Source organism: Azolla caroliniana, unplaced genomic scaffold (genome assembly GCF_043228905.1).
Source record: "Azolla caroliniana isolate FFs.n. ecotype wild unplaced genomic scaffold, voAzoCaro1.0.p SCAF_14, whole genome shotgun sequence".
Classification (NCBI taxonomy): Eukaryota; Viridiplantae; Streptophyta; class Polypodiopsida; order Salviniales; family Salviniaceae; genus Azolla; species Azolla caroliniana.
In genome coordinates, this window is record NW_028230449.1 from 14,638,076 (window position 1) to 14,650,984 (window position 12,909).

At 39.3% G+C, this 12,909-nt stretch overlaps 1 protein-coding gene and 1 pseudogene across 4 annotated transcripts; one reads left to right on the forward strand and one right to left on the reverse strand.

The window, feature by feature from the left end:
- Nucleotides 1-3,347: 3,347 nt before the first annotated feature.
- Nucleotides 3,348-7,194, forward strand: LOC147855539 (uncharacterized). Of its 4 annotated transcripts, XM_087330460.1 has the most exons (6): nt 3,348-3,671; nt 4,098-4,234; nt 4,372-4,468; nt 4,538-5,604; nt 5,707-5,944; nt 6,499-7,194. In XM_087330460.1, the coding sequence occupies exons 1-6, from the start codon at nt 3,439-3,441 to the stop codon at nt 7,112-7,114; spliced, it is 2,388 nt and encodes a 795-aa protein (XP_087186586.1). In that variant the 5' UTR covers nt 3,348-3,438; the 3' UTR covers nt 7,115-7,194. The 4 variants fall into 4 exon arrangements, with proteins under 4 accessions (XP_087186586.1, XP_087186585.1, XP_087186587.1 ...); XM_087330459.1 differs by having other exon boundaries at nt 3,354-3,671; nt 4,538-5,944; XM_087330461.1 differs by lacking the exon at nt 3,348-3,671 and adding an exon at nt 3,869-4,014 and having other exon boundaries at nt 4,538-5,944.
- A 2,991-nt stretch (nt 7,195-10,185) lies between these two features.
- On the reverse strand, nt 10,186-10,992 carry LOC147855540 (secreted RxLR effector protein 161 pseudogene; annotated as a pseudogene).
- Nucleotides 10,993-12,909: the final 1,917 nt, after the last annotated feature.

A 12,909-nucleotide genomic window follows, 5' to 3' on the forward strand; every position in this document is an offset into this window, starting at 1 on the left:
TCATCTATGAACGTCACAAAGTACTGCGATCTGGCATGTGACTTCGTGTCCACTTGGCATACATCGGTATGCACAAGTTCGAGTGGTGCATTCTGTTTCAACGGTAGTGGGGTTCGGAAAGAGGTTCGGTTTTGTTTGTCGGCCAAACAGTCAGTGCACTTCTCAAGTTGCACGTCTTTCACCTCCGGAATGAGGTTATCTTCGGCAAGGCTACACATCCCTTTCTGGCTTATGTGACACAACCTCTTGTGCCACAACTCACCAGCAATGTGGAATGCCACATTTACTTCCTCCCGGCAAATCCAGGCATGCATTAGGTATAGTGTGTTGACCTTTTGGGCTCGGGCCACGATTAGGCTTCCTTTGCTAAACTTCATGACTCCGTTCCGGATGCTACCCGTGTAGCCTTCATCATCCATCTGACCAGCCGATATCAGGTTCAACCGAACCTCCGAAACGTGTCGGACATCTTTCAGCAGCAGCTTGCACCCGGTTGACGTCATCAACAACACGTCTCCCGTGCCGACAATTCGGTATGCGCCTTCATTTCCCATCCGAACATAATCGTGATCTCCGGCTCTGTAGGATGAGAAGCACTTTCGGTCGGGGGTCCAATGAAATGACGTGCCGGAGTTAATCACCCACGTCGTTTCATCGCTAACAAGATGCATCTCAAATTCCTTAGTGATGAGCTGTAGTTCTCCCTCACTTGTTGCGATTGCGGACGTGTCTCTTCTCTCCGAAATCTTTTTCGGTTCTGGACCATCGGCTCCCCCATTGGCTTTCCGGAAGTGTTGGCAATTCTTTCGGAAGTGCCCCGAAGCAGGTGGGCCTCCCCCTTGACTTTGACCTTGTCCCCGATTTGTCCCGGTTCTGGGGACTCCGATTCCGGCCTCTTCCCCGCTTAGTGTCATCTTCTGTAACCAAGGACTTCAGATCGGTTCCTGACTCACGGTCCTTCCGGCGAGCTTCTTCATCCAACAAGCTTGATTTTACCCTTGCTAGGGATAGGTGTTTACCTTCCGGCCCGGCGTTGCCCAAAGTGACAAGTAGCGTCTCCGAACTATCCGTGAGGGAGCTGAGCAACAACAATGTGAGTACCTCATCGGTTAGAGGTACTTCCAAAGAGGTTGTTTGGTTTATCAGCCCCTGGAAGGCATTCATGTGCTCCGCCATACTGGAGCCGTCTTGATATTTGAGTCACACTAATTTCCAAAAGACCGAGACTCTATTTATGGTATTCTTGTTCTCAAACGTGATGCCTATCTTTTCCCAGAGTTCATGAGCCTTACTCTTTTCATTGAAGTTGTTGTGCAGGCTCATGTCGATGAAGCATCGAATATAGGCTGTTGTCTTCATATGCATTACCTCCCATGTTGATGCATCAATCTTGTATGGTATTTTGTTCCTAAACTATATCGATAACCAAAGATCTTTAACCACAAGCATGTCCCTCATCTTTGACGTCCACACTTAGTAGTTGGAGCCGGTGAGTTTGAACATGCCGTCGAATGGATCTTCCATGCTCTAATACCAGATTGTGCAGAATAGTGCTCGACCACGGCCCACAACTGAGTCTCACTCACTCAATGGAAGAAAATAGAAAATAGAAAATAAGACGACATCGAGTATTAATGTGGAAAACCTCAAGAGGCAAAACCACGGGAGTTCTCGGAACTCCGAATATGTTCATTATAGAGGAGACTCAGAGGCAACGACCTCGAGGTCTACCTTCGCCAACCGACAATTAAAACAGAAAAGCTTTCTGTATCTCTCTCTCTCTCTACAACGATACAACAGAAAAATCACAATAATGATCAATGCTTATAACAATGTTGCCCTAGTTATATTTATACTTCTATAACTTTGGTGTTATTTACAAATAGGACCTCAATGGTCACGTCTGAACATATTTACTAATATGTTCCTATTTGCTGGTTCATACCGGATCTGGCCGGACTCCTTTTGGATCCATCTGGTTTGGTTCCGTCCTTCGTCCTGTCTGATCCGGCTCGTCTGGTTCTAATTCGAATCCCATCCGTAGGGACTTGTTTCCCAACACAAACCATGATCTAGAGTGCCGCTTACATACCTCACTATTCGATGCACACACTGCATATGCTCCAAGCCAATCGACATCCATATAGCTGACTACTTGCCTGACAACACCGTCTTGTACAACAAACCATGATCCAAAGTGCCGCTTACATACCTCACTATTCGATCCACGCACTGCATATTATGCTCGATTGTCGGCTTCTACATAAATTGATTGATCAAGCTGACAGGATACCTCAAATCATCTGGCACTTGTTTCTTTTGCATTGTTCTATTGGAGGAATCCGAGGATAGTACACATAGGTTCATTAAATGTCCTATAGTGTGTATAATTTAGAAGTACTTATCAAACATTCGGCAAGTTTTAACCCATTGTTTGAAACCTCAACAATGGGTTTTTTCTCAATATGTTCAAACTGGTTCAAATGATGAGATGGAGATATTGTTTCAAATTTTACGTTATTGGGGACTACAACATAATTGGAATATGTGTAATGCTTTCATGTTTGATAATAGACATGGGGTGAAAGCATATATAAAGAAGCTGAAAGGTATTCTCATGTGGACTTTTTGGATGTTAGAGCATGTGGGGATCATTTCCTCAAATGCATATTCAAGTTTTTAATAGTATTACAGAACGTTCCGCTCCCTAATAGGCATATATGATAGGTAGGAGGAGACTAAGAAGTGTTGTAACTGAGTGGATTTTACATACAATTAATATAATTGTGTGCTTTTACCGAGAGAGAGAGAGAGAGAGAGAGAGTCAATAGGCAGAGGGAGTCTAGCAAGTCCCAGATTGCTACATGTAGCCTTGGAACATCGGACGTAAACAACAAAAGAATCAAAAGAGCAAAGATTCGGTGGATCAAGCTATAGGTAGCTTAAATGTCAGTCTGGTTACTTCTAGTGTTATGATACAACTTACCACATAATAACTTATGGTCATGCCCATAACAATTAGGCACGTAATTGTCGGGCGGTTCTATACTGGCCGGCTCACTACTACTGGGCACACGTAAATATCGGCCGGCCGACTCTCTCTATATTTGGCTGGCTTTTTATCTGTTTCTATGCCATTGTTAATCTCTTTTTGTTCTTTCTTTTCTCAATCATTAGCTTACCCTAATTCATCATTGGACCAGAAGGCCTACGTCGTGGGTTCGAAACCCTAATCTCACTTCTCTGTTACTCCATATCTCTCTCTGTCTCTCTCTGTCTCTGTCTGTCTGTCTGTTTTTCTCTCTCTCTCTCTCTCTGCAGCATATACTCTTCTGCTCTTGTTCCCACCATGAATCGCAGAGCTAAACCAAGAATCCATGGTCTGTAGGAGGCGGACGAAGGAACCCCCCCTCCCTCTCCCAACCATCCATCCATGCCATGGAAGCTGCCTCAGAGGACAGCAGGATGGCCTTAGCAGCTATGGTGCACCTTCTCTCCATCGCTTCAAGAGATTCTTTGATCTCCCCTTCTGACGCTGTTAAACGGAGTGCCATGGTTTCGCTGCGAGTCATCCAACGTTCCATTTCTTCTTCTTCTTCTTCTTCCTTGAGAAATCTTGTTTTCCTAGGTTTAACGGCCTGCATGCCTTACCTTCTCTCCCTCTCCCTCACGTAAGTATCAAAATCTTTGTTTTGAAGCACTTCCGTATAAATGCTTTTTGACGTAAAATGTTGTGTCAAAATATCAAGGGAAAGAACTATTTTGATTCTCCTAAGCTTCCTATTCCGTTCTTTTCGAACAAAAGTCTCGCTGAACTATTCTGTTTAGCCTTCCTTTTCTTTCTCTCCTGCAAAAATTTGATTCTGTTAACATTCCTTTCTTCCGTCAAACTCTCCTTTTGGACTAAGATTCCTCCAAATATCAAGAAAAGCACACGGAAAATTATCATCCGAAAATCTCAATAAGGAAACAAGTCAAAATATAAACAGAGAAATCCGTAAAATCTCAAGAAAAGTACGATCTTTGATTCTGTTAACCGTCCTTTATTATAATTCTATAAATGGCATTAATCTAATATAGATATGTTCGAATTCCAGTCAGACGTCTATCGTCAGGAAGAGTGCAGAAGTTTTAGGAGACATGGCTTTAGGTTCTTACCAATCGGCCCTGCAAATCTTGCATGACGAGGCTGTTATGAAAACACTGGTTAGCCTTTTGATGGTTAAACATGCAGGTATTCTGTGCTTGATTGAAAAAAATCTGACTATACATATTTGTTCTAAAGTTGTACACATTTATTATATTTTCTCATGATGCATGAAGGGGGGCTTGGATGATTGGTTAAAGGAAAAAATTCATTGAACTCTGTAGGTATTGTAATTGAAGCATGCCATGTGATCACAAACCTTTCAGCTTGCAGATTGGGAAGAACTGTGCTTTATGACTTTGGAGCGGTCCGCAGGCTTTTGTAAGTATTTTGAAAATAACATCTTTGCAAAATATGGCAGAACATCTACTTTGGTAAACCTTTTGGCAGACTTTTGATTTCATTGGTTGCAGAGACCATCAGTGGATCTGAGGTAGATAAGCCATTTGATTTGAATGCGAAATGGCATGGTCTGCCTCGAAACCAAGACATAATGTTTTTTGCAATCTTGGATACTCTGAATGCTTTGACCCACAATGCTTTTTGTGAATGTTTGAGAATGATCCCGAAAGGGAAACATATCATGCTTCTGCAAAGATTTCAAGCTTTATGGAAGTGGTTCTGCCATCATGGCTATCTCATTCGTGATAAGGTACATATATTGTGCAAGGTTATAGTTTGGCTCGCGATGGAGCAAGAAGTTGTATATTCTCATGGTGAGTGTGGAGAAGTTCTCCATTGCTTGTTTGGTGGAATGAAAGATGATTTTGAGCATTTTTGGGATAGCCACTGGGAAAAACACCCCTTCATGACAAAAGCCAAAAGTGTTGAGAATGAAGCTCGGGCTAATTTGTTTGGTGATGGATGGTCTTCAAGAAAGGGCGAGTTTGTTATAAAAGAGTTTATGGCCAGAGCTTTGGCATGCCCTCTTTTCAGTGCTGATGAGGTTGAAGCTTCAAAAGTATATGAAGAAATAGAGGAAAATCTTGGTAAATTGCTTATCTTTGAACAAGATATCAGGCTTGTGAAATCAGTGCATACAGGAATCGGCACAGTGCAAGAAATAGATTATCACAAAGTTACATCAGATTCCTATGACACAAAAGATCCTCTCCTCTTTGCTGATATTGATACTTGTATTGATGCATACAATTCAGGTTACACTATTGCCTTGAGGGGAATGGAGTTTAGGAGTCCACAAGTTGCTATGATAGCGGAAGAACTTGCAGTATGTTTTGGGCAAGTTACAGTGGGAGCAAACATGTATTTAACTCCATCGAATGCTCAAGGTTTTAAACCTCACCTTGATGATCATTGTGTCTTTGTTTGGCAGATTATTGGATCCAAAGCTTGGAAGATATGGTCTTCTAAATATGAGCTCCCTCGATTATATACACAACATGTTGAAGTTTCAAATAATTACGAAGAAGATGCATTGAGCCTAATACTCAATGAAGGTAGTGTCTTATATATTCCTCGTGGTTTTCCTCATGAAGCTACCACTGAGAAACAAACTCTAAAGATTATGGAGCCTCTTGTACCATGCATTGATTGCAAAGTGTTGAGTGAAGATCTCACAACCAACCTCAAACCACAATACAGTATCGGTATCATTGCCCAGGAATTTGAGGAATGCAGAGATAAGGTTGCACCCCCAGTACTGTTAACAGACACAAATGTAGTAGCTGTTGCTGGGCGTTCTCAAAAAAGACTCAAGGATTCTCATGAGGCGTTTAGAAGTGAAACAGATGAATCTTTACATATCACATTTGGAGTGGAAGTTGAACCGCCTTTTGAGTAAGTATGAAATTTCAGTGCTTTAATTGGTCTTGATATATACAATGGGCTATTATTCGTTTGTCTACATGTCATGATTGTCACATATGTATGCTGTCTACTTTGTAGTTCGTGAAATTCGGGGACTGCTTTGGCAAAATAGATTTGCAATCATACCTTCTAGCAACCATAAGTATACCATCATTCTCCTTCAGTTCTTGGGATGAACACCTCTATGACTGGGTCCATACTAGTTTCTCAGTTCTTGGGATGAACACCTCTATGACTGGGTCCATACTAGTTTCTATAGCAATTAAAGATTAGATAAAAGGAGCATAAAGATTTACCAATTATACATGCACTTCTGGAATCCCATCAATTATCCATATGAGAATCTCCACATCCAGTCACCAACAATAATTTTAAAACATTGCTACTGGTTTAAGGCTTTTATACAAGTGAAAACTAGTATATCTTTTTGAAAGCTGAAATGTAATATTATTGATATTAATTCCTGTCTATGTGTATCTGAATTTTTTGACTAATAATAGATTTGTTTACTGCTTCTGGCCCAGTTGGGAAGGTTTTGTGCATATGTCGCTTCATTCCTGGGCCGAAAATCAGAATTGGAATGATATTCTTGGCTGGCGGGAGGCATCTGATATTTCTACAAAGAAATTTGGCGAATTATGTACAGGGTTGCTACATGTTGCTGTGAGGTCATGTGGTGATAAATTCTTCACACTCCGAAAAGCATGCTTGGTCGCCGCCAAGCCATTACTATTGCATCATCAAAAGATCAATACTGATAGTTTGGAGTCATTTTTCCAATCATTGATAGTATATGTTGGTCAAAAAGCTGATTTCAACGAAGCATTTGATATTCTATTAAGTGCTATAGATAGGAAGGAAGGATCTTCTTTAGATTGGATGTGTTGGTTGAGGCATTTGCCATCTCAAGGGAAACCAAACGTTTGGTCGGAACCTATGACTTTTTTTTGTGAGAGATTATTGGATTGTAGATCAGATGCAAGTTTGAAAAATCTGGAAGCTGGATTTATCAACTGTAAGAACAATTTTGTTTCCTGTTGTAGTTTCTCAGAAGCACAAAACTTGTTTGTGACACTCTTGTATAAATACAGGAATGTAAGAAAGAGGTATACAAATGGCATGCTGGCTTTGCAAGTTTAAATCTTCAGTTATTTTTCTGAGGTAGTTAAGAGTGACATTTGAATTGATGATAAGAAAATAATAGACCTGGTTTAGTTCTATATTCAGTGTGCAATAAGAATGATCTATGTGGGAAGTATTCATCTTCAAGTTCTGATTCAACGGTGATTAGGTTAAGAAATAGGACATAGCTACAGCGCATCTATTGCATCAATTTGGTCCCATGATCATATGATATAGACTCCTAAGAAAATTGTATCTAGCAGAAATTTTGAACATTTTTTAAATTAAATTTTTTCTTTACACCTTTGAAAAGCCGTATGTTCATCAAAATGTGAAGGAAATGATTCTATGGTAGGTGTACCCAAAAACATCTTAGGCTCTCTACAGATGTAAACGGTCGAATCTGCTATCTAACATTTGTAGAAGTCTAACTTTGAATCATTGCATGTTTTATAATTTGCATGTTTGTATTTGTGTCCTCATTGTACTATAGGGTTTGGAATTATCAAACTTGATCCTCTTTTGTGATACTACTTGGCATTCCACATCAAAGTGTAGGTAGATGAACCCAATGTCTATCTTCCAATCCTGTCATTGTCATTCAAGGAGAGCTTTATGTAGATTTTGAAAGTATGTGCCAATTTAGTGACTGGTTATGATCTTATTGTTTTTGCAATTTTCAAAAGTTGCACTAGATTAATCACTGAACTACATGTTGACGGGAATGTCATTGTTGATAAGAGTAGCAAGGGTTTAGGTACCATAGAGTAGAAACGATTTAGGCATTACAAATGTTGTGATTGAAATAGTACTAATTTAGGCAATGCCTTATAGTAGTGGTTTTCGCTCAATAACTTGATGTAATTGAAAATACAATGGTTGATAGAGTAGCAATGATTTAGACAAGACCTTATTGAATTTATTGTAGTGTCTCTTTGATTTACAGTTGAGGAACCTAGTTGAATATATTTGCTTCAATCCATTTCATTAAGAGTATAGTGAATGCTAGTGGATGTATGTGAGCCCAATTGTCTTGAGTAAGTGTCATATAGTTGAATCTTATTAGCCACTAGTTGGAGCTCTTCTCAGTGATAATAAAATCATATCCATTGCTAGTCTAGAATGAGGAGCTCATTTTGGCAATAAGCTTGGTATAATATAAGTTAGTTTAAGAGAGGTCACTATCATGTTGCTGATTGGCGGTGATCATCACTACCATTGACATGGCCATGAAGTTGAGCATGTTAGATTAAGGAATGCTTGCTAAGTGTGGTGACAAAATTTGATCATGACCATATTGGAGACAATTGAATTGGGTACGCAAGGACTTGGACCTTCTTGTTATGGATGCAAGGGCATATGGTGACAAAATTTGATCATGACCATATTGGAGACACTTGAATTGGGTAAGTAAGGACTAGATAGATGGATAGATTTTTAACATCTCGGGAAACCAATAGAGATAATGGTAGATAGATATAGATACATTTTTAACATCCTCAGGAAACTAATTGCGATAATGATAGATAGATAGATAGATAGATAGATAGATTTTTTAACGTCCTCCGGAAACCAATAGAGATAATGATAGTTTTTGGCTTACAGAGGTAGTAAGTGGATTGTCCATCCTGATTTGGTCATAGTACAACTAGAGTGGCACATATGCGTTCATGAAAACAAAAGGCTACGTAACGTAAGTTGGGACCCTTTGCAATGGAGATAGCATGATCCATACGAGGGACAAGGAAGCAAAGCCATCCCCTTCTTCCAATTCACGACCACGTTGGGTAGCCACATTCGAGCTACTCAAACTGACAGAGAACCGAGCGTTGCAAAGATATGGTGCACATATCATGTTCCCCTTGCGACTATTGATAAGTTTTGGAAGCAATAATGATGGAAACAACAACAAGTTAGACGAATTACAGTCACCAAGGAAATGTTGGTTATTTTGGCAAGGCCAAATTGATAGATGCGAACATTACGATGAGGGAAATGATGTTGGTGGTAAAGGCACCAGAGATTTCGTTTTCCACCACTAACAATGTTCACTCAACCCACATCAAGGCCAAAGATCAAGTCGTGATGGAATTGACCAACCCAATAACACTCTGGAACATCTAGAAGCAGCATTGTAGGCGAGTCCTCTCTAATCACCGAAGTCTGCAGCTTGCGGGTCAGCTTGGACGAGACCATAGGGGTCTCGAACCAGGGAAGACGATCGAGCTTCCAACAATGTGTGCTGGTTGCGGCTATCGTGAGTCCAGCCCGAACAATGAACACATGAGCTTGTGGCTGTCTGACAATGAACACACTGATGATTCACAAGTAAGAGTAGGAGAGAGAGAGAGAGAAATGTAAGAGATAGTGAAGTCCTATACACACACAATACATCAAACAACAATTAATTGATTAACGATAGAAGACGTGAGTACAAGAATAGCCTCGAGCCTGGTAACAGAGCTTGATGCTTGACAGTTACCCGAATGTGAGCCTCTGGTCGGGAAGACATGGGCTCACTACACGAGCAGAGGCCTACGCGAACCTAATCGACAGAACAGAACAGAATCAAAACCGACATCCTTCCCTCCTATTTCGATTGTGCTCAATCCGACAAGACTTTGACCTCCCCCCAAAACGATCCCCCCCCTAACAGTCATCTTTGTTACGAAGGCGCTCCGGCTCTTCTTAATGCACAACGGATCGTGATGTGTTGGATCGTTTAGTGTGCTCAAGACAAAAAAAGAAGGGGGAAGGAGACTTACCTCTGTAGCAACCCAAAAGCTTCTATTTCATTACACAGAGAGAACCTCTCTCGTTTTCTCCTCTTACAACTACTCTCTTACTTCTACTTCTCACTCTTACTTTTTTTACCTAAGTATATAAGTGACTTATATATGCAGTTAATTAACTGTGAGTAGCTAATTAGCTGTGAATAGCTAATTAGTTGCGAGTAGCTAAATAGCTATTTTACTTATATGTCCACTAGTAGCTAATTTCCTAATAACTACTATAGGGGATCTCACCTACCAATATGCATCATATGCTTTTGTTGAGCTTGTTTCTCAACACTCCCCCTCAAGCTCAACTTATCCTTTCTTGAGATCATCTTCAGTCTTCTTTCCTTCATGCTTTTCAACTATCATACCAATGGTTATAACTCCCATCATGTCCTGAAACTATGTATGTTTTTCTATGCTCAGTCCCTTCATAAGAATATCACCAACTTGCTAATTTGTGTTTACATACATCAGATCCACTTCTCCATCAATCACTTTCTCTCAAACAAAGTGATAATGTACCTCAATGTTCTTTGTTCTTGCATGGAACACTAGGTTTTTTGTGAGTTGAATGCTGCTAATATTGTCACACCAAATTGTGACTGCATTATCTATATACTCTCCCAAATCAGCAAGCAATCTTCTGATCCATACCTCTTCACAAGTGGCTATTGCAGCTGCTCTATATTCAACTTCAGTACTTGATAATGCAACAATAGCTTGTTTCTTGCTACTCCATGAAATAACTACAGTTCCCAATATAAACATATATCCACTTGTGGATCTTCTATCAGTTTGGCTTCCAACCCAATCAACATTTGTATACCCTTCCAGCTTTATGTCCAGATCAGCCCTATAAAACAATCCATAGTTCTGAGTAGCTTTTACATACCTCAAGATTCTTCTAATGTAGTCCAAGTGTGGCTTTGTTGGTTGTAGCATAAACTTGCTGACTAATCCAACAACATAACTCAAATCAAGTCTTGCTATAGTCAAATATATGAGGTTGCCCACCATAGACCTATACATGTTTACATCGTCTATTTTGACTCCCAAATCAGCCCTCAATTTGCAGTTCTTATCCAATGGTACATCAATAGGTTTGCATCCAAGCATACCATACTTCTTCAACATAGTTGTTGCATATTGTTTTTGCAACATATATATACCACTTTCAGATCTGATCATCTCAATACCAAGAAAGTATCTCAACTCTCCTAAATCCTTCATATGAAATTGCATTTCAAGATTTTTCTTTAGCTTCCTTATTTCATCCATAGAATCACCTCAGATGATTAAATCATCGACATAAATCAAAATCACAACAATGCAATCATTTATCCTTTTTACATATAATGATGGATCAACCTTTGACATTTTGAAAGAATTTTTTTTCAGAGATTCTGAAAGTTCCTTGTGCCATGCTCGAGGTGCTTGTTTTAGTCCATAGAGAGCCTTTTTCAGCTTACAAACATATTCTGGATGCTTCTTATCTTCAAATCCTGGTGGTTGACACATGTATACTTCCTCTTCCAAGTTACCATGTAAAAAGACATTTTTTACATCCATATGGTGCAGAAACAATCCTTTGATTGCACTTACAACAAGTAGTGTCCTCAAGGTTGCCATTTTTGCAACCGGTGCAAATGTTTCATCATAATCAATTCCTTGCATCTGGCCATATCCCTTTGCCACAAGTCTTGCATTATGTCTACTTACATTCCCATTGGAATCATGCTTTGTTTTGTAGACCCATTTGCAACCTACAACATTTTTTCCTTTTGGTAACTTTACCAAATCCCATGTTGTATTTTCAACCAATGCATATATTTCTTCTTGCATTGCATTCACCCATTTCTTCTCAACTTTTGCTTCATCAAAACTATTTGGATCAAGGATTTGTACCACTTTAGACATGTATGCATAATGCATTGCCATGTATGTATCATAACCAAATCTTTCAACAAATTTTTTCTCTTTATCTGATCTTCTCAGTTTTTGATTTGCATCCTTCATTACTTTTTCCATACCAGGGATTTTCAAGGCTTGTATACCCAGCTCATCATCCAATGATGTATCTGAATCAAACATCTTCCATGTTTCTAGATCCTTCATCAACCATTTCATATTCTGGCATCTTCTGTTTTCCCTTTTTATCATCATATTTTTTTGTCTTGCATTCTTTCCACTCCAAGCATTTGATTCAGATTTACTACCAGATTTTTCAGATGGTCCAGTACATTCTATTGATGTTGAACTTTGCTATCCAACATTGCTTCCATTTCCATGGTTATCACTTCCATTTTCAAATTTGTTCCTGTCTTCATTTTCATTGTCTTCATTAGTTTCTACATTTTCTTTTGAGCTGTACTAGCTGCCCAAGTCATCAAATATTACATCACGGCTCACTACAATCTTTTTTGTCAATGGGTTATAAGATCTATACCCTTTTTGCTCCTCTCAATATCCAACAAGAACACATTTTGCAGCTTTTGGATCAAGCTTACTTCTTACTTCAACAGGTACATGAACATAGGCAAGGCATCCAAACAGTTTTAAGTGTCCTAAACTAGGTTTCCTTCCATAGAAACATTATTCAAGAGTTATTTCATGTACTCCAGATGTTATACATCTATTTAGAATAAAGTTTGCTATGTTTACAACTTATGCCCAGTAATACAATGGCATATTCTTTTAAGTCATTAAGGCTCTTGCTATGTTCACCAAAGTTTTGTTTTTCCTCTCAGCCACTCCATTTTGTTGTGGAGTATATCTACATGTGAACTATCTCCTTATCCCTTGATTGCATAGAAAATAAAAAAATTCATTTGAGATGTATTCTCCTCCTCCATTAGATCTTAAACATTTTATTTTAGTTCCATCCTGCTTTTCTACCATGCATTTTAACTTACGAAAGCAATCAAATACTTCACTTTTCTCTTTCATGAAGTAAACCCATGTTTTCCTTGAGCAATCATCAATAAATGTTACATAAAACCTATAACCACCAATTGAGACCTTTTTTGTTGGTCC